Source organism: Thermobia domestica, chromosome 11 (genome assembly GCF_964235325.1).
Source record: "Thermobia domestica chromosome 11, izTheDome1.hap1.1, whole genome shotgun sequence".
Classification (NCBI taxonomy): Eukaryota; Metazoa; Arthropoda; class Insecta; order Zygentoma; family Lepismatidae; genus Thermobia; species Thermobia domestica.
Window position 1 is genome coordinate 156,217,868 of NC_137464.1, and position 22,743 is coordinate 156,240,610.

The 22,743-nt window shown below is 35.1% G+C and overlaps 1 protein-coding gene and 1 non-coding gene across 3 annotated transcripts in view; one reads left to right on the forward strand and one right to left on the reverse strand.

The window, feature by feature from the left end:
* The window catches only part of LOC145664513 (protein yellow-like), a 307,857-nt gene that overhangs the window by 78,042 nt on the left and 207,072 nt on the right, over positions 1 to 22,743 (forward strand). Inside the window, exon 3 of one of the 2 annotated variants that reach the window (XM_081731248.1) lies at positions 13,614 to 13,728. The exons of the other annotated variant lie outside the window; for it this stretch is intronic. Coding sequence (XP_081587374.1) covers positions 13,614 to 13,623 — 10 coding nt within the window. The 3' untranslated portion in view covers positions 13,624 to 13,728. Of the gene's footprint in view, positions 1 to 13,613; positions 13,729 to 22,743 lie in introns of those variants that run through there. 2 annotated transcript variants of the gene reach the window in all.
* TRNAD-GUC (transfer RNA aspartic acid (anticodon GUC)) lies at positions 22,173 to 22,244 on the reverse strand. The gene has a single exon. It is a non-coding gene; the product is annotated as a tRNA-Asp (tRNA).

Below are 22,743 nucleotides of genomic sequence, written 5' to 3' on the forward strand. Positions count from 1 at the left end.
GTAGTAAAGTTTACTTGGATTAAAAGGCAAGTTTTTACTTGGTGTATCCAATTGACTAACTTGAATGGGAAGATGCATCCAAAAGGCTCTCTTGACTGGAGTAGGATCAGAAAAGTTCAGGCTGATAAAATTTCTCAGCCCATTATTTCTAGTATAAATAATAATAATAAATATAATAATAATAATAATAATAATAATAATAATAATAATAATAATAATAATAATAATAATAATAATGTTTATTTCTGTGCCATGAACAGCCTAACGGCAAAAATACAGAACGTTATCAAACAAAAATAAACAGATATTGCATTCACGTACCTACTGAAACAATAAAACATAATGATAAAATAAAATAGTATTGTGTTAGATAACTTTTATCGGATTAATTATTCCTTGTCAAAATAATACCAAATATTTTTAGTCTCAAAATACTACATTGTCAAAAATACTACAAATAATGTTTGTCAAATTCTAAAATTCATGCTTCTGAACTGATAAAAAATAAATTAAACTAAATTGCAAGAATTGGTCATTCTTCATAAAATTTTAGATTTTGGGTTCAAAGGAATTAATGATGATTCATTTCTTGCATTGATACTCTTATACCTATATTATGCAAGCAATATTCACTTTCATATATATTTTCTAGTATTTTTTGAATAACATCTTTTTCAGTAAATTTTCTCCTGTCACTTAATACCTGTAATCCCCAAAATTGTTTCCAGTATTCATAACTACGTGAGTAGTAATCTGTATTCATTTTATGGCATAGTAACCTAATAAAACATTTTTGGACTGACTCGATTTTGTTTGCCAATGTTATACCTATACTATTCCAAAAACTACACCAAACTCTAGTCTTGATCTTGCAAGCATCTTATATAAATATACATATGAACTGGCATTCTTAAACTCAGACCATTGTCTGAAAATAAACCCTATTATTCTTCTCGTCCCTTGGACTATATCATTAATATGATAGCTAAATTTCATATTTCTGTCAAACACTATACCCAAAACTTTAATAGTATCTAGATCTTCCTGTAGTAAGTAGCTATCATACTCACTATTTACTATTCTAAATAATTTTAAATGATCGGCATATAATAAAATATTTGAGTATTTAATTTTCTCTGGCAGATCATTAATAAATATGGAAAAAAGAAGGGGTCCCAAAGGAGATCCCTGAGGTATATATATATAGTGTCTACCTGTAATCTGTTCTTAAGTCCTAAATGAGTAAAATCAGTAAAATGTACAAGATTTGTTACAATCGATTTCCCTTTATAAAATCCATGCTGAAATTCACTTAATTTATTTTTTATATTAAAATATAAATATTTGCTTCTTATGATTTCAAAAATCTTGCAAAATGCATTGACTAATGTTGTTAGCCTATATATATATATATATATATATATATATATATATATATTTTATAATTCTACGATCACCTGTTTTGTGTACTGGTACAATGTATATTTGTTTCCAAATTGAAGGAAACTCACCACATCTCAGGGATGTATTAAACATATTTGTTAGGGCAGTTGACAATTCGGTGCTACAGGCTTTAATTATATAATAGGGGATATTGTCAGGACCAGGAGTTGTGCTCGCCTTAATAACTTTAATTGCTTGAATTACATCAGATTCAGTATCATGGTTACTAATGAGCGATGGAGAATTCATATCCTCCCTATCTGCGTAATGCCTTAATTCTAAATTAAAACTTTCACTAAAAGCATCTTTAAATAATTTCACATCATTTGATTTTGTAACTGATTTGTCATTGTTTCATTTTATTTGGTATTTACTTGCCATCAGAATTTTTAAATATTTTCCAGAAAAACAGTTATCGACAATACTATTTTTCAGACTTAAATAATATGACTTTCTCGCCTCTAAGTTTTTTTTTTTTTTTTTTTTTTTTTTTTTTTGAAAATTTTCCCTAAATCGGAGTATCTTTGATACAATGTATTATTTTTTTGTTTGTCTTGCTTTTACAAAATATTTGGTTTTCTTATTAATTAATGATTTTAGTTCCTTGTTCATCCAGGAGTCTTTGTATTTAGACCTATTGCTAATTTATTTCCTAGGTCCGCAATTATCTAATACATCATATATATTGTTATACAATATACTGGTCGTTTCATTAATATCACTACTCTTTGTATCTATCTGATCCATTTCCTTAATTCCATTATATACACCTAGAAAATCTGTATTTTTAAAGTCATAAATTATGGTTTGATTTGAGGTATTATTATCATTTATTATTATTATTATTATTATTATTATTATTATTATTATTATTATTATTATTATTATTATTATTATTATTATTATTATTATTATTATTTCGTTATTTTTCATTCAAATAGAAAAGGGGATGGAAATGATCATTTTTTTGCTAATGGTGGGATTTCAAATATTATTGGATTATTTTTCATATTGGTTAACAGAAAGTCTAATACTCTATCCTTCTTAAAGGTGTCATATAATCTATTCAATTGATTTAACTGGAGAATATTACTTAGTTCAACTATTTTTTCCGCTTTTTTCTTAATATAATAAATTTACTTATATTTATATTTCTGGTAGCCCAATCTATTCCACCTACGTTAAAATCACCTAAAATTATAAAATTATAGTTTTTTGTGAGTAAAAACGTACATAGCCAGTCACAATAATTAGTAAAATTCGTCAACGGTAAATCTGGTGGGAAATAGTGCAAGCACAACAACAATGGTTTATTTTTAAGGATTGAAACTTTAATTATAATAATATCAAGTATTTAATCTGTAGGATTTATTACTGCATACGAATATTTGTTTTTTATTATGACCATACAACCTATACCCTTTGTTTTATTTATTAGTGTCAATTTTCTATCTTTTCGTACAACACTATAATTTCATTTATTTCATTTACAAATAGCTTTTCTTTTATATTTAAACCATTCACATTGTGATAGAAAGGTGTAAATATGCCATCTCCATTGTGTACTAATTTGTTCTAGTTTAATTACCTGAGTTATTCTTTCCAGCTGGTTCAGTTTCAGCCTCATGATATACAATTTTTAATCGTCCAACAAATGTAGTAAATGGCACACCGTCAGGCCATACATTTGAGTTACAAATAGCACTAAACTCATTTTCTTCTACACTAACATAAAACGAAGAATAACTACTATGTTTAGCTCTTAACTGATAACACTTTTTTAACAGTAATATTAACGCTGTCCTTCACAAATGTTATAAGATCCTCACAAGAAACATAAGGGTCAAGTTTCGTTACACTGCTGCTGTACGAGAGACTTTTCTGTTTACCTTCAGTTTGTCCGTGGCGTTGTTCCCTTGCATAAATGTATTACGGTTTCTGGAAACGAAGCCTCATTCATTCGTTTGTTTCACTCCTGCCTGTACTTCAGGGATATTTCGCCTTGGGCGTCTGGTTTCGAACTTCCACTCACTACCACTTGTTTTCTCCTGTAATGTGCAAGAAGACACTTCTTTGACCGTGACATTCACGTTTTCAGAATCTCCTTGTACCTTGTTTCGAACATCGGGTGTTGAGCTGTTTATCACTTCAGCAAATGTTTTCGGTTTGTTGTTAGTTGATAGTAGTTCTTTCAACTTAATATTTTCTTGTTTAATAGATATCACTTCTGCCTTCAATGCATCATATTAATAATATTAATATTAACAACAACAACAACAACATTGGTTTACCTTTGCAAGAATTTCCACAGTCATTGACAATAACAGAATCGATCTGTCTATGTAATATAATAAAATACAAACAGTCCTGTTATCATCAGTTCTCCCGACATTAACGCGACAAGAAAAGGAAAGAAATTTCTCATTGCAAATTTATAAAATTAATTTCTTTCTGAGGAATGCTAGTAGTGTTCTTTTGCATCGAATGGAGAAATAAAGGAAAGTGGAAATTCTAATTTGTTCGGTGTTTTTATATCTTGTTTTCGGACATTACATTAAAATATATCTCAATGTTTTTGTAATAAAAATAATTAATTCTTTATCTCGTATTTTAAAAAAATATCTTAATTAAGTTATTATTAATCTATTATTATTAATCTATTAATTATTAATCTATTATTTATTATAAATATTTATTTTCCTATGCATCCGGGCCCCACACAAGGATTTCAGGGCCCTTTGGTCCTCGGCGATTGCCGACTAGCCGACCTAGCCACATGGGCACTGCTCGTTCCACGTTTTCATTGATCACTTCTATGCATCCAAGCAAGATAATATCAGGACCTTTTAAGAGAAAGGGCGAATCCTGAAATCGGGGTGTTGGGAAATCAAGCTGAAAGTTTTGCAACTTCCATAAGATAGCAAGGGCGAATCTTTGTTTATCTAGAAACTGTGAGAATACTAAGGGCGAACCAGGGCAAAATGCGGTACCTATGTGTTGTTCAGACCTGTCAGACCTATTGATTTTTCGAGTTCGCCGTTTCTCTTCCAAGGTCCTGATATGTACTTTATAACTAACTATTCAGAAGGAATGTGCTTTCCAGTTACGAAATAATTATCGAATCTGGTCGGGTAGAAACTGTAAACACATGGCTTTGTTTACAAACAATCAACACATGCTTGTATTTATAAATAACACCACGGTTTCTGTGGAGTATTGACAATCCTAAATCCATCCCACTTAGTTTGCGTGAAACTCGGTGGGGATCCTTCCCTAGGCTGCCTGGACCTTGGAACGACTGATTTATCCTAGTTATTAGAGAAATTTGTACTTTATTATACTGTTTATAACAGGAAATTTTGTAATAAAATTGGTAATGTAAGAAAACGATTCCCGTGTGTGATTTGCTCTACCTAGCTGCAACCAGAACTTTACAATATTCTCCTTAAGTACCCATGTTTTCGAACGGTATCGACCCTACGCAGTTAATTGTAGAAGATGTAGCAGTGCAAAGAGGCTTTCCAGCAGTTATTCAGCTTTCCAGTTATGATATGATTCACAAATATAGATATTTAAATGGTGTTATACTAGTTTCTGTATAGTGACCGAACACTTGAGTTAGGTCCAAAGTTTCCTAATTTTCTGAATTTCGGCAGCCTGCAACTGACAGGATGCGTTTTTCATCCCAAATTTATTTGAACTTTTTCTTCCATAAGCTGGGTGGTATTAAATTATTTTGCGCAAACTTTAGATATATTTAAAAAAAAAAAAATGCTTAGCGGAAATTGGGCAAACGCGTTATCACATACGGGTCAATTCATACGAATTGGTCCAGAGGTGGTTGCTCGACCATCTCCGAAAATTATAAAACTTTGAGAGTGACGAGCTTTGTGTATGAGAAGATCAATAACATCATTCACGTTGTCCTATGTATAAGTGTTCGTGAATGGCGGCCATTTTTGTTCTCAGTGGAGTGTCATATTTTGCATTTGCAAGCGTTTACGAATACTACAGTTGCTCAGGACGTACGTATCAGACGAACTCCAAAGAAAAAACGAGTGTTTAGAGGAGAGATAAGGGTACACAGAGAGCATATACTCTTGCTTCTAAATAAATATGCAGGGTTGCAAATCAATACATTAAATCACTAGAAAAAGTACAGAAAATTACACTTTTAAAGGGGCTGTATTTTGGAATATCATAAAGTGGGTTGTTCATAAGTTTTGTGATGAATATTATTGCATATAAAGAGTCTGTAGAAATATCCACACCTATAATACTACTGGTATCGTAGATTTATGGGGTTCCGAAAGTTGAAGTTTGTGATTTTGATGCCTTGTTTGGGGCGTAATATCTCAGGAGGGCAAAGTACTAAAAATTGCTGCTTAGGACATAAAGTAATTTTGTGTGTGAATATAATATTGCAAAAAAATCATGAGTGATATCTTATGGAGAAAAGAATGAGAACATGGTAAAAACGCGAAAAAAAAGCACGCTCGTCACGATGGTTGTAGCCTGGAAAAAATTTAATATTTTGATATGTTTCATGCTAGATCTCAAAAACTACGCAAGATTCATCAATTATGCCCGCTTTTGTTTGTGTTCAGTTGTGCAAAAACCTTGCGAGTGGCGTTTGTTCCATCTTTCTAGCTCCATGATCATTGCTACTTCTACAGAGCGGACAATTTATCTTGACCATCCGCTATAACGGATAAACCAAACGAGAGAGAAAAGCGAAACTTTGCACGAAGTAACTACAAGAAGTGGAACATCTTTGTATGTATTAAACAGAAAGGCTCAACAAGCAGTGTTGCCAATCCAATATGAAGTTATATTTTTTCAAATGACACTACCTCAGATTATTACATATTTCAAATTAACGTGTCAAACATAAACTTAAAATAGCACTTTTATTATTTAGTGTTGCAAACTAATGATATTATACTATCATAAACATCCAAAGTTCGGAAGCTTCTAACTCAAATATAGCATAACGGAGATGCACAGGATAATGCACATAGAAAGTACTTTAGTGTTGGATACCATGGTCATGGTATAACTTATTTCGAACGAATAGGAACGAAATTACCAGGGCTTGGAAATTTTATTTTTCTAGAAAGCATTTATTTCGAAAAAATGCTGAGACAAGTATCATATCTAGTTACTTGTATGGTTTGTAATTGATGTGTATTATTTTGCCGTTTACAGCACTTCGATATCTCAAACCGTTCCGGAGATATGATAAATAATGCTGACGTTCGCAACACTGCTTAAATCGTGTAATTGCGAGAACTTGTAATTACAGCTACTAAAAGCTATTGTTGTAATGCTATAGAAGAGAAAGGAAACAACAATCATTTTAAATATTTCCCACAAATACGCCATTTTCAACAAGATAGGATAGTTAGGTGTATCACAACCTTGTGAACACATTAACTTCCGTAACTGGGGTTGGATTTCAATGATACTTTGCTGATACATTAAGTGCCTTAATACTGCGGAATAGTTCGACGATGGGTGTTGTGGGTACAAGGGGGAGCTAATCTTCTTACCATATACACGTGGCAGTGATCATAGAGGTAGAAAGATGGAACAAACGTCACTCCCAAGCTTTTGCACAACTGAACACAAACAATAGCGGGCATAATTGATGAACCTTGCGTAGTTTTTGAGATCTAGCATGAAACATATCAAAATATTATTTTTTTTTCAGGCTACAACCATCGTCACGAGCGTGCTTTTTTTTCCCCGCGTTTTTACCATGTTCTCACTCTTTTCTCCATGTGATATCAGTCATGATTTTTTTCAATAATATATTCACACACAAAATTACTTTATGGCTTAAGCAGCAACTTTTAGCACTTTGCCCTCCTGAGATATTACGCCCCAAACAAGGCATCAAAATCACAAACTTCAACTTTCGGAACCCCATAAATCTACGATACCAGTATTATTATAGGTGTGGATATTTCTACAGACTCTTTCATGCAATAATATTCATCACAAAACTTATGAACAACCCACTTTATGATATTCCAAAATACAGCCCCTTTAAAAGTGTAATTTTCTGTACTTTTTCTAGTGATTTAATGTATTGATTTGCAACCCTGCATATTTATTTAGAAGCAAGAGTATATGTTCTCTGTGTACCTTAATCTCTCCTCTAAACATTCGTTTTTCTTTGGAGTTCGTCTGATACGTACGTCCTGAGCAACTGTAGTATTCGTAAATGCTTGCAAATGCAAAAAATGACACTCCACTGAGAACAAAAATGGCCGCCATTCACGAACACTTGTATATAGGACAACGTGAATGATGTTATTGACATCCTCATACACAAGGTTCATCACACACTCCAATTTCTATAATTTTCGGAGAAGGTCGAGCAAACATTTTGACTTATCACTTCAGATGGATTGACCCACACCTAACACAAATAGAAAAACACTATGTTAAAGACTTTCGCTTATACTTTATCTGGCAAAAAGTGTAAGAAATACGGAGTAAACATAAACTAGGAATAAATTAGGAAAGTCAGATTCTGCGTATGCTGGCGTCCAGTGTTACATGGCAGTGCTTTCAGATTGAAAGCTAAGAGAGTTTAGTAGATGAAGAGTAAATTATGAAAGTGGTTGGTAGTTATTCGTACAGGAGGAACAAGAATCATTAATGGAGAGCAGTGGGTAGGCAGAATTTCATCAGGGAAAGTTGACGCTTCCAAATTCATTTCAGGATTTTTATACACATATCCTAATATGTTAATTTTTATTTTTCATAATATCTTGTTGAAGGGAAGTGTTAAACCTCGAAAATCTCTCCTTCCCACCTCGTGTATTATGCCACTGATGAAGAAAACTATTTATATATGCAGGTTGTTTCACAATACCTGTTACAACGTTTGAAAGGTGATTCTACTCACAAAACAATGTAAAATCCTGAGAAGGAAAGTTGAAATGTGTGTTGTCTGAGTTATGACCTTCGAAACCACACAGAACAGAAACTATTAGTTTGACGGGAAACAGGTTGAAAAATTTTAGAGGAAGTCATACATAAGCTAACAAGTAATACCCAATTTAGGGCATTAAGAATACTGCGGAAGAAGATCTCCATACGAAGTTGAGAATTTTAAATAATTTCCGGAGCAAAGATACATCAATATGAAAAACAAAAAGCCTTGTGCTGCATTCTTAACATTTCGAATTAGATTCTGTTGACTAGCTCAAGTAATACGATTTCTTCTAAAACCTCCCGCACGGTCACTGTGTTTGTGTTACGTATCCTGAAAGTAAATTTTTCTACATATTGCAAAGAACATAACTCAGTAAATAATTAAATTTAGGCTTTCTTTCAAACAAACTTTTCGGATACCTTTTGTAAGTAGAATCACCTCCAAACATAACAGAAATTGTGAAACAATCTATATGTTAGAATCGAGGAATACGTGAACGGGACATATTTCGTCGGCTGAGATTCGACTGCATTTTCAGTGCCAGTATGCTCATAACATATTCATGTAATTACTTAGTTTGTGAGCATTATGACAGGGAAGTGGGTCACAAACTTGTGAAAACTAGAAAAAAACTTCAGAATAATTAGGCAACGAAATCAAAATGTATTATGCATATTATAGATTTCTGAGAAATTGATAAAAAGTTATTTTTTATTGAAAAGTATCTGCATGATAAAAATAACGTTATTCAATGCAAATCAATCCCTTAAGCAGAGGTATTAGGATCTTATCTGCATACAATATTTCGTAATCTAACAAAGCCCCAACCATGAACATACTTCTGTAAAGAGACAGGTTTTGAGATATTATTTTACAGAACAACATACCAAAAACAGCACAATCAGGATTATAACTTTGTGAAGGTGTGTTGTGGTTATCGAAAATGAACTTAAACAAGCATATGGTTGTCCTAGTCTCTTTTGATAACAATTTCTCAGGAGATAAAGGAAATCAATCACGATCTTTTTCCTTGCAGAAAGATATCGACTTTGTCCTGAGTCAATGCTGCTTATTTATGGTTTGTTCTATCGTTTATTCGTTCTTTTATCGCAAATGACTTAAGTGCCAATGACCTTGTATCTCGCCCTTATGGTGTGGATGTACTACGACATCGTGGTTAAGTATTCTGTCAAGGTTTTGATAATCCCATGTTCAAGCATGTAGCCAAGGGGGAGACCCCCCCTTCGAGACAAGAAATGAAAAAAATTAAGGAAGGATGAAACAAAATGAAATGAGAAAAAGAAGGATCTGCATTAAAAATAAAAAGCTACAACAAGCTTTTGGTTATTCTTTCTTTTGAGAAGATTTGTATTCCTTGCAACACATGATGGCGAAGTGAGCGAGATAACCTGGAAGAGTCAGGGAATTTGAAATTTCTAGAAAAGTTACGGAGTTCTCAGAATTTCTGCTACTAGTCAGGGAGATTTCAAGCTTCCGAAAGCATAGTGCCGTTGTGTAACAGCGTGGACAGTTTTTATCATAATTTTTCGTCATCGCATCCTTGCAGTATCAAACATGTTATTTCAAAAACAATTTTCTACTGCTCCTTTAACCTCGTTTGGAACAAACAGTAGTTGACGAAATAACAAAAACAAAAATTTATGTGGAAGAAAGTTGTTAACAGTTGATTCAACAGAGAAAGGAACGCAGATATTGTAAAGTATTTTACAAGGCATTATTGAGTATGTACTTTTTATAATAGTTGAAGTCATAGTGAAAGGAAAATTATTATATTTGAATAAAGAGAAGAAGGACGTAAATATTGTAAAATCTTTTTCAATACGTTTTTTTTATTATTTTACTCGAGATTTCTTCATAGTTTGTTATTAAAATACTTAACAACATATCCTCATTTTATTATCCTAACTAACCAATATTTGTTAATAGTAAAGTAGTTTAGATTGATCGAGTTTTTGGGCCTTCAGAATTTCATGACTCCTTCATCCCCCCACCCCCCCCTTCCGTTACGAAATCCTGGCTAAACGAACCAATATATGTTACAGTAAAATAGTTTAGAATGATCTAGCCCCTGGTGTGATGACCACAGTATTTTATGTCATGGACCCCCCTTCCCCCCGTCTACGTGCCTGCCATGTTAACATAACAGTCAACAACTGAGTTCTCAGTGAATGTATAAACAGTTATCAATTCGTGCATCTCGAGATGGAAACGCTCAAGTCACCCACAATTTTGTGAATGTGTCGTAGAACTTCTCGCGATGTTTGAAATTTTCGAGTGTCTGAATGAAATTCTTTCGTAAAGGAACATTGTTTGGGATAAGATGTCTTCTTCACACCGCCATAGAAGGAAAGGTGGAAGGGAAGCGAGGAATAGGAAGAAGAAAAACACAGCTGATCGACGATTTGAAACAGGAGAAAATATTGGGAGTTAAACGAGGAAGCTGAAGATCGAGAAAAGTGGAAGACACATTTCCAGACCCAAATCTAAAATTGAAAAAAAAAAAAAAAAAAGTCGTCTGACCGAAAGCCAGAATACTTAATAATATTATAAGATGTCTTCAAGTTCAAAACAAAGCCATATGTGATATTCCGAGAGGCATCTCGTTGTCACCGAGATCAATGACAACTTTCGGCAACGTCGTGCCTTTGGATGAGTGAATAGTCATACTGTAACAAACAGTTATCGATAGGAAGTTTTAACACACTGTCTGTTGTCGATAGGAGATTGATACCATCTTCACTGCACGTTCTAGTTATGGAAGGAATCATTATGAAGTTATTAGGGAATCAAGGCCCAGTGAAGTTCGGGGTATCAACGAGAATACTGCAGATAATGATGATGAACGTCCTCCTTTCTCAGAAACGATGTCAGTAACTGTTCCAATCGAACAACTGACCAATTGGCTTGTAGTTCAAAAGTTTCTTTTGAGCATCATCATACAGCAAATAGCAATATGTATTTCATTAGTTGGTCTTGAAGCTAGACAAGTAGCTTTCTTCTCTCCTTTGAATTTCTTCATTGCTGTTAATATTGCAACCGGTTGTTTCAGGCGTCGCTTGTTATATTCCTGTTTGTTGGGAAGCGGTAAACAGCTTCTTTCTTGAACTGCTATTTAATGTTTTCATCGAGAAGTAACTATAAATTTTCTGTTAACTGTTTGTAATCTTCGTCCATAGATTTGCCGTGGGCGAGTCGGTTTAAAATTCCGTGGAATGCGACTCGTTGTTACCATCCTGTCTCACACTTCTTTGTAGAGTAATTTTCATCCTGAAAGACTCGTGTGCAGCTTGATCCGTGAAAAAAAAAAATCCTCTCTGAACCTCTTGGGACCTTCAGTGCTTCTTACTGATATATCATTTAGCTTGCTGTAAGCTGGTTGATCGTAACAACAAGATACCTGACGGAGGTCTCCGAACATATATAGAAAAATGTTGTTCAAGAAGTAGTCGCAATGAAGGTTAGTTTGTGTTAAACGAGTATGGATGCTATACATCATTAATCAGCCGATCACTGAAAACTCGTCAATGATTATCAAATGTATATTTCTCATAGATTCTTGGAATTCTCTCAAATCTTCACAAGTCAGTTGCTTTATAGCTTGATTAAATGGCGGTATCCGGAGGACAGATTAGTCATCCGACTGGAAATGTTAGCGGAAGCTGTACCTAAGGGAGCCGTAATGAAGGAATCTGCCAGAATCGATGTGATTATTTTTGTTTAAATTATCGTACTTTTCCACCACTAACAATACCTTGTACGATGCATCTCCTTGCAGTTCCTGGTGTCTCAATATCAATTTAAGTTGCAGTTTATGTAGCGCGATCACTTTTGCTTGATCTTCATTGAAGACAACTCTCAGATCATGATAATCCTGATCATTATCTTCTGTGTCGTCTTCTTTTGTCTTCCCTAAAAATGTTGGGTTTGATCCCAGCCCCCGCCAAGTGAACTTTGTGGTGGACAAACACCGTGTGTGTTTTTTTTCTCGGGGTTCTTCCGTTTCCTCCCACTTTCTTCATTCTACCATTTCATTCATTACTCATCATCACCGTCTCCTTTAGCCTAACCGTCATAATCGTGGGACGTAAAACTCAAAGATTACATTTCATTTTTTCTTCTGATTGATCTCCAAGATTAAAACTTTCATCTTAATCGTCTGAGTATTTTTTTCTGCAGTGAATTGCAATTGTTATATTCATCCTTCCCTTGAAAGATGAATCAGTAACGAGTCGAATCAATAACGACGAGCAATATCTTCGGCATTGCTTCTGTCAATTCACTGGGCATGCTGGCATGCCCATTCTTACTTAAACTTGTCCTTAACTGTCATTGGAACTGTCACCAATCAGCGTAGCGACCCCGAAAACTACGAATTCAACAGTAATGACAGTCACTTTGAAGATTTCATTTTTCATCTCTTCTTACCTTCATGCCGATGGGGTGAACTTCGGCTTAAACAGCATCGACAATGAAGTTATTCATCTCAGCGACCCCCAAAACTATGGATTTCATGCTTTTGTTGGTTTTCAACTATTATTGCATGTCAACTCCTTCCACCCCCTAGGGTTGTTAGAGGTGTCTTGCCTCACAGTATGGCATCGTGAGTGTTACTGTTTATCTCAGTGGCTCCAAAAACTACGGATTTGACATGACGGATTTGTTTTTATTATTATTATTATTTTACATGTCATGTAAAATCGAATCAATAAGAAAAATAAAAATAGGATGAGAAGTGGAGAGGACATTATTATAATTTATTAAGAGCAGAGTACTGTTCGCGGCTTTCTACATCATCAAAGAAAATATGTTCCCATTTCTCATGAAAATGATATGTTTTGAATTTTTATTTGAAATCATTTTACTTAAATTGAAACACTTTTCTTTAAACTATAATTTTTTTTTTTTGGTAAGTTTTGCGATCGACTTGTTTGGCCAGCACTGCGATGTGAGTCGGATTTATATGTTCGACTCCAGCAGACCACCATTGCTTTTCAGAGCTAGAAAACTTAAAGTTTTTTTTTTTTTTGTGACCCTGGCTCTCAAATTAATTTAAAGTGATTATTATTATTAACAAAATATGTAAAAATATTTTGAAATAATTTTAATATAGAAATTACATTTAAGGATAATTTATTTATTTTATTTTTTTTAAATATAACACTCCAGTGTGTAATTTTATTTTAAGTATTTTACCTTTCAGTTTACCATAATTTGTAGCATACTGCTAAACAAAGTCATCGTAACTTCGTATGTTGAAGACATTTATAGAGAATGATATTAGTAGGATTGTTGGTAAGTTGCTTGTGATTAATTGTAGTCTTGATAACTTTTCGCAAGTTATGTACGTGAAACAGAAATAATAATAATGCCATTTTAAAAATTGAGCTGAAGTTAATGGAAAATGATTTGTTTTGTTTAATGTTATTATTATTTGATAAATAAAATCTTAATATTTGTTGACTAGTGCCATCAGTGATTCAGACTATTGAATATCTTTCTTATGGTACTTTTCTTTGGGAAGCGGGGGAGGACGGAGTATCCATTTACCTTACCGTCAGAAGTTTAAAATAAAATAAAAGACAAACAAACAAACAACAAAAAATAATTTATCGCAGGTGGGTGAGCATGCAAACGATATTTTAAATTCTGTCACAATCCTAAGAAACACGTAATGCATTCGAAAGTAAGCACGGCATTGCTTGATTCTTCAACATCAAAAAGAATGGTGTGGGGTCGCTTGTGTTATAGGTATAGCACACGAGAAGAATCGCCAATTAATCTGACACTGTATATGCAAGCCTTGATTCCTTTTCCAACTTTCTCTCTCTCTCTCTCGTCTTACACTAGACCCTTGACAAGTCTTGCATTTGGCATTTTGCAAGTATGTAAGTGCTTTGCGATGAGAACTGAGTCCCAACTATCTATTGTGTGTTCTATCCAATTTTATGTTGAATTAATTGAATGTTATTTATTTTTCCTTGTTTCTATTAAGCATTAAAACAGAATCTCGGTTTTGGTCATTGTGTATATATATCGCCAGGCCCCTTAGTTAATATATGGAACTTTCCTTTTCATTTCGTTTTCAGTCTCCTGAAGCGCACATTTGGGAAAAGGAATGTCCAGTAACTAGGTTCTCAGTTAATTGATCATGTCAACAGTTGTTAATGAGACTGATTTTGTATTTTCATTTTCATTTGTTTTTTAAACGTCTTCGCTTCTTTTATTGTTGAAAAATAAATGGAAACGATATTACCAGTACTTCTAGCATATTTTGAAACTGTAGGATCAACCGAATTTCTCCTCCTTGGTGTTGCGTTTTTAATATTCAGCAGTGCAGCTCTATTCCTGGTTGAAAGAAAGAAAAAAAAACGGAAAAAATAAATGAAACCTTTAAGTTTTATGCCCCAAGGTTATGCCGGCTAGGCTAAAGGAGACGATGATGATGAGAAATGAATAAAATAGTGGAATGAGGAAAGTGGGAGGAAACGGGAGAGAACCCATGTATACGATGTTTGTCCACCACAAAGCTCACTTGTTCGAGCTGGGATCGAACAAAGGACCTCATGCACCAGAGGTGAAGCTCTACCACTGAGCCACGGCGGCCGTCCTGGTAAAAGAAAATCATTTACTTATCGACTCTGTAACTCAGGTTTAAGAACCAACGGGCAAAATATATAGGCATTTGCTAAGTGCGTAGATGGCAACTGTACAGTTTATGTCTATGAACATGAAACATTTGACCCCAACAACGCAGGGATTGCCAGCACGCAGTGATGGTTTGAGGAGGTGACCCGAAGTGAACTCCCCCTTAAAGCAATGAAATATCTACAATCATGCTCTATCTGGGTTACCAGTATTTTCGAAGAGTACTTTCACCCAGTTTATTCAAAGTCTCCCCACGCGGGAAATCTGAAATCATCCTGCCAGCAAATGTAATATGTAGGACCGCGATTACTTTCCATTGGAATCCCGTTTACTTTCTACCGGTCAAAATTCCAAAATCGCAAGATTCATAATTCAGATATTGGAATTCTTGTAATGAAAATATGAAATGTATGGAAGACTCAGTCTTGCTCGTTGAGGTATATATTTACTAGAGAGTAGCTACGAGATGTACCCTTCGATTCCTGGTGGAAGCTCATGTGGTTCGGATCCCGCGTCAAGCTGTAGGCCACGTCTCATATGGCCTCGGTGATGAAAGGGGCGCTAAATTCCAAATAAATTGACCAACAAAGATGTATCCAAATCACTTCCTAGATCAATGATTGTATATTTTCCGTATTTCATTGAAAGAAAATAGTTACCCTGTGAATTAGTTGTCACCTGTGACAACGACAAAGGGAGGCATGGAGGGCGAGCCGCTCCCTGTGACAACGCCTGTGTCCCAGCTAACCCCATATATATTGTATTATAATGTAAGTCAAGTAATTTAAAATTATCCTTTTCGCTATACAAAAGAAAAGCTGCCCCCAAATGTCACCATCTCCCCAAGAAATTAAAGTTGGATTCGCTATTGACCGCCAATCATGAAGTTTATCAGATTGGAGACCTGAGTCTTACATTAAGATCGATAACAGTAAATTTTCCATTTTATGGTAATTGTTCCTGGTTCCGTAATGACTTTTTCTATAGACGTTCATTTAGTTTAAGAAAATAATGAGATTGTCAGATATCCTTCCCGCGTTTTAAATTGAGTTTTTATAAATATTTCCCCATTTCAGTGCAAATTGTTCAAGTGATTTTCAAGATAAAAAGTTTAGACATCCTCGATTAGAAGTTTTTGTACTGACACTTCAAACTGAGTGTTTCCAACATCGAGTCACAACTAAATTTATTTCATCGAACACTTCCATAGAATTTTTTAAAGACCACTAGGGTTTCTTTCGAGGTAAGGTTAGGAACTCTACTTTACATAGACTTCTAAATGAGTTTTCCAGAAGTCGAGACCTATTTAAATCGCTTTTCCTGTCTTGGAAATACGCAGTATTTCACCAATTGTGAAAATCGCTGTAGCCGTTTTGAAGATAATGTTTACTATCAAAAAATGTTCGTTTTAAAATAAGAGTATTATATAAAAATTCTTTGAAATCATGTTGTTTCAGTTTGAGTAGAAAGAAATGTATTTCATTCTTCATTTTCCTCATTGTTTCTTAGCCTTTAACTTAACGATAGGATTCTATGTTAATAAATCCACTGGAGATTATCACCATCAAATATCACAGGTAATCAGAACACGATCACAGAATAAAATGCAATCACCTACTAAAATAAATATGAAGAAAATGGTCATTTACAGCATATTTCCATTAAATAAACAATATTCAATCCTCTGAGAATTACGTTTATTGAACAATCGAACTGTTTTTAATGAAGACCTAGTTACGAGGACTCGGATTGTTGGTGCTCCACCAAATCAATAGAATTTATTAGGAGGTTGCTGAAACAATGCTTTTAAGTTAGCACATGACTTTGGGGGTTCTAAACTCGAAATTTATGCCCACCAAATTCTATCAAAAATACCTTCTCCATCCAATCAGGAAATTCTCCCCGAATTTTAGTCTTCAATCTTTAGCCGTACACATTGGCGCAAATCCTGGGGGGATGAGAGGGACATGTCCCCTCCAATCTTAGAACTAAGTGGGACTGCCCCCCAATAATCCGATTTGAAATGTGTTTTTGGGTAGAAATTTGATGATTTTTGTCCAATTGCCACAAAGGAAGGTGATATGAAATTGATATCCCCCAGAATAAGCCTCAAATCAGCCCGCCTTCCAACGTTGAAGACAACTCTACTCCTCTGATCCTCCACAACATTGTTTCTCAACTTCATAAACATTTTGAACATCGGCGAAAAAAAAAAAAAAAAGATTATGGGAACGGTCTTACCCGTCCCCCCCAGTGTTGAAGACAGATTTTCGCCGCTCTCCGTACGTATAGTATGATACCAATGTAGGTCTCAGTTCATTCATGTTCTCTGCAGAGGCGAATCTAGAAGGTAAAAACTGGGGGCAGCCAGAACCCAGGTTATGATAGTTATATCATGAGTTTAATATAAACTTTCAAAAATATATAAACAATAAATTATTTTTGTCACGAAAAAACTGCGGGAGCATAGGCCTCCTGGCCCCGGGCTAAATCCGCCACTCCCTGCCAGTGTTAACGTACATTTATTAAGTCTTTACATTATCTACAACAATGCATTAATTTTCTTTAAAATATGTCACAACATAGTAGAAAAAAATATTGAACCGTAAACTCAGGAACGCATGACGCAGAGAAATGGGAAAGTTCTTCGGCCACTCACATTGGGGAATATGTATTCTGTTGTGAAAATTTTGATAAAATACAGGACTTCCTTAGAAAACCCATTTGGTCAGAGGCAGATTCTGTGAACAATGGTCACAAAATTATTGCTTAACTTGTTCGCTGCCACTTGACGCCATATGGCGTCATTCATACCTATTGTTGTGTGCCACTTGACGCCACATGGCGTCATTCATACCTATTGTTGTGTGCCATTGACGCCATTTGGCGTCAAGAGGTAGTTCTCATTCTAGACATTCTCTGTAAAATGGCACGCAGGTAATAGAGATGTGCACGAGTTGGGTCCTACCCTAGGGCTTAAGCCCGATCCGGCCCGCGAGCCGGACTCAGGCCTACAAAGCCTGGCCCTGGCCGGGCTCGGACATTAATTTTTTAAATATACAGCCATATTTCTCGGGCCTAACTTTCTAAATATACTGTACAGCGATATTTATTGGACCGTTCTTTCTGGAGAACTTTTAAAGCATAACTGCAAAATTAAACTTGTAATTGCTCTACATAAAGATACAATTTTGCGTCAGATTTACTTCTGTAATTCGGGCTCATTTGATTATCACATGAGCGCAGGCCGGGCTCGGGCCTAAATACTAAAACATATTTCGGACTCGGGTCGGCCCTCACATTATTAATTCACGGGCCGGTCTAAAAATTCCGGCTCATGCAGATTTCTAGCAGGTATAGAGCTTTTATACGCTGGTGGCACACAGTGTTGGCTTGGTCATTTTCTGTAGTGTGCTTGGTTTTCGTTGGATGTAGCTAATTTGTTGCAAAAGGCTAAATATTGCAAAAGTGTAGGTGGCACATTGGGTTGGGATACTAAAATCAAGATGGCGGCGAAAGAGTTAAGAAGACACTATTAAGGAGCTGCACATGGGCGCCCGAAGGGGAGGGCTGGGTGGAGCCCGAGCTCCCCTGGCTCACGAAGATTATTAAATTTCTTAAGACTTTCTTAATACAAATAAAAAACACCAAACGTAATATAGCAATCAGGGATTTGAGCCCCCTCCCCCTAGAAAATTTTCTTGGGGCGCCCATGGAGCTGCATGACGTTTGTGACACTGGCGGATCCACGGGGAGGACGGAGGGGGCGCCCCCTCCAAAGGGTTTTTTGAACTTTCAGCATTTATCATTGGGAATACTAATATGGTCTTTTTCCCGACCGATCAATCTGTGTGACAAGCATAGCAGAGTCTAATAAAAATGTGTGGTACTTAATAGTACTTAATACAGACATATTTAAATTGTGAATACTTCTCTCCCTAGTAACTTGGGGCGGTCACAATAAGCCCCAAAGTAGCGAGAATATGATTCATTCGTTGGACGAACAACTGTAATAAGGAGAATAAGACGGCTCACTCTTTGTACTAAAAATGTGTTATTGTGTCCTAGAAAAAGGATATGAAATGGATTTCGGAATTCCGGATTATAACCTCAATTACCTTTACCTTTAATAAAGAGAAATATAGAATCTTCAGCGCTCCTTACCAAAAAGCTCTCTGAATCTGAGACTTTTTGGTTGGTTGATTGATTGATATGTATTTACGTTGTTTGTCAAATGCGATGCTTTACAGAATAAGAACTAGAGTTTAAAGTTGGATCTGACCCACTGTAGTGCGTTCGATGCTCACTCACCGGGAATTAAACCACAGAACCTCATACATCAAAGATCATAGGTACGTTCGCTATCTACTAGATCAACAAAGAGAGCCGTGACTTTTGAGGTTCAACACGGAAACATTAGGAAGGGACCAGGGATTTATTGTGACTTCAAATGGCATTCCATCTTTTCTTGAGAAATAACACAAGCTTGTTATTTTAATTCACACATAAAAGACGAAATCCTGAGTAACTTCGCACAGGCCAAACCAATTAAGCTAAAAACTTGAAATTAGGACAGTATATAAGATTTGTTACGTAGGGTTTCACTAAGGAAGGATTTTTTTTTAATTCGAAGAAAGGAAGGGAGAATGGGGTGGAAATTACTTTAATAAGATGTTCATCTCTTCAAATCAGTTAAGACTAGATACTTGAAATTTGGCACTTGGATATCTTATTTAAAATAATTTGACACGTGTTTCAACTTATATATATATATTATAGTAAAAGGGAGAAAAAGAGAAGGGAAGAAAAGGGGTGGGATTACTACTACTACTACTACTACTACTACTACTACTACTACTACTACTACTACTATTATTATTATTATTATTATTATTATTATTATTATTATTATTATTATTATTATTATTATTATTATTATTATTATTATTATTATTATTATAAGATGCCATATCTCGGGATCCCTTGCGGTTAGAAACATGAAAGTTGGTAGTTTGATTTTTCATTTAAAATAGTTCAACATGTATTTGAATGTTTTTTTTTTTTTTCACTTAACGTAGAAGAGAAGGAAAAAAGGTGGGGGTGGTTCATTAAAATGCCTTACGGAATTTCGTGACACAGTTTTAGCTCAATCCAATTCTATATGAAAGACAGAAGGAAGAACGCGAAATATTGTGCCACAGTACCACGTAGGAGCATTTGCTATATTGTGCAAGGCCGTATGTCGAGCAGATTGGGGATATGGGGGCGAGCCCCACCTAGACGAAGATTAGTATAATATATCTAGGTAATTTTATTGTTGTTGTAAGCATAACTATAATTATATTATGTTTCGCGGACCCCACACAAATATAGAGATAGATTAATTTTGTATTAATTTTTGTAACTGCTGTCCCGCAATTGTTACTCAAAATATAAATGATTAGAGCAAATTGTGCACTATTTCGTTAAAATGAATGATATCGTCAATACAGTATTTTCTTTTGTGCAAGTACTGTGCCAGACAGTGTATCTCATATGTTGCGGTGACTGTGTGTGAAGTGAATCATGACACCGTCACGCCTCCGAAACGGAAGTATGTATTTAATTTAAATCTACAGAGAAAATACTCCCATTCCAATAAAAAAAGAAGAAAAAGTTTGGGTCCCAAAATGGAATCTGGGAATCATTTTTACACCCACCCTCCTCCAGCCCCGTATTCATATGAGTCCCATTCTTGTAAATTAAAATTCTGGTCACCTTGAAGCTACGCTCATCTTCGAGAAAGCGAACCGCCCCTCCAAACGATCCTTCTGGATCCGCTAGTGGTTTGTGATTGCAAAATGTTAGTAGACTGCAAGACTGCATAACGAAGTTGGAGTCAAAGTGCATTTCGACCCAGGAACAATGGAACATAAGCTGCAAAAGATGGTTTGTAGGAATCGGCAAAACACAGATCGTTCTTGGCGAAAAACTTAGAAGTTAGAAATTCTATAATATGACGGACGTGCAAATTGCCTTGAAAACAAAGTGTGCTCCCTTGGTGTATGTATAAAAAACGGTCTTCTCGCCACTCATCAGGGACGTACGCTGAACTTTTCTATAATTTAATTTAATTTAATTGAATTTTAAGAGTGATTTTACAAATTTTAAAGTAATTAATCCTCATACTGAATTTGGATTCCCCAAAAGCTTTGAACTTCTCCTGAAAAAAAAAAAAAAAAAAAAAAAGAATGTAGTCCTGCATACACCTGCCACGCACCAATTTCAGCACTTTTTCCACCAAAATCCTAGACCTAGTATTGATTTCTTCTAATAAATTATCAACCATGAACATTTGTTGCTGAAGTCTTCTTTCCTGCCCTAAAGAAGTCTTCTCTTTTTCTGGTGTTACTGTTCTCGTGCTCAGAGTCGGCCTGGCTACTAGTTGGCCCCGGCGGCTAACATATTATGTTATCCCCGAATTCTGAATTTCCCCAACCACCATTACCCGAACTGCTCACTGTTTTCCCACAATAAAACAAATTTTAGATAAAGCACATTATTCTTTAGTAGCTACATCCCATATCGTACATTATACCATAAAGATCATAATATAAAATAGAGACGTGAGTCGCAACAAAATTTTAATGAAACGCTCAAAGAGCTTGATGCATGCAGATTGCCGCCGTGACTGTTTACAAGAATATTAATTACTGCATACGTTTTCCACATTTGTTTTTCTCTTCCTCCTGACCCCTCTTTATTACAATTTTCATTTGATCCCCCTTTTGATTTGGCTCCTGTCTGGGGGGCGATCGCCACGTAGCCACGCGGCTAGTCCGAGCCTGCTCGTGCTATTGTTGTTTCAACACTCTTTTGTCATCTGAAATATGGTTTGCGCTCCTCTTCCCCTTTAAGATAGTTGCACACATACCAAAAGGCAATACGACGGGGATGCAAATCAGGCAGTGGATGTTTATAAACAGTTAGGGTGTATGTTGAAACGGTACTATTTCTTACTTTAGAAAATAACAATTAAAACTACCATTATTATATATTTTTAAAAAGGAATTTACATTTATGTTTGAAAATGAAGACACTCTCTAGTTACTGAACTAAAGAAAAAAGTAGTCACCTCCCCGGCGGGGAATCGAACCCCGGTCTCCCGCGTGACAGGCGGGGATACTAACCACTATACTACCGAGGACTGACGAATTTGCCTGTAAATTCCAGTTTTCAGGTACATGTTAAGAGGCTAGGTTAGAAAATTTGAATTTTGTTCTAAATATGTAATTGTTAATGATGTGCATAGTGCTAAATATGTCAATGACACTAAAAAAGATACTTCTGAAATTATATGTCCTAGCAAATTAATACGAGAAGAGCGTTTATAAAGATTACGAACCAAGTCCATGCAATTAATTGTATTCCACGTTACCAGATGGCAGCAGCGTACAAGGCTACAAGAGAAAGCGGAGCTAGCAAAGCGGAGTAATTCTAGAAGTTGAATAAAATGAGTTGTGATATAATGTCATCTTTAACTCTATTACATCCACTTTTCAGGTTTCATATTAGTTCACATTTTTTTTTTCATCGATATTGTTCTATTGTATTCTAATCTTTTCAGTTTAGTGCCTAAAAACAATTTAAGAGAGACATGTATAGAGGCTGAACTGAAATAATAAACAAAAAAGGGTTTCGCAATC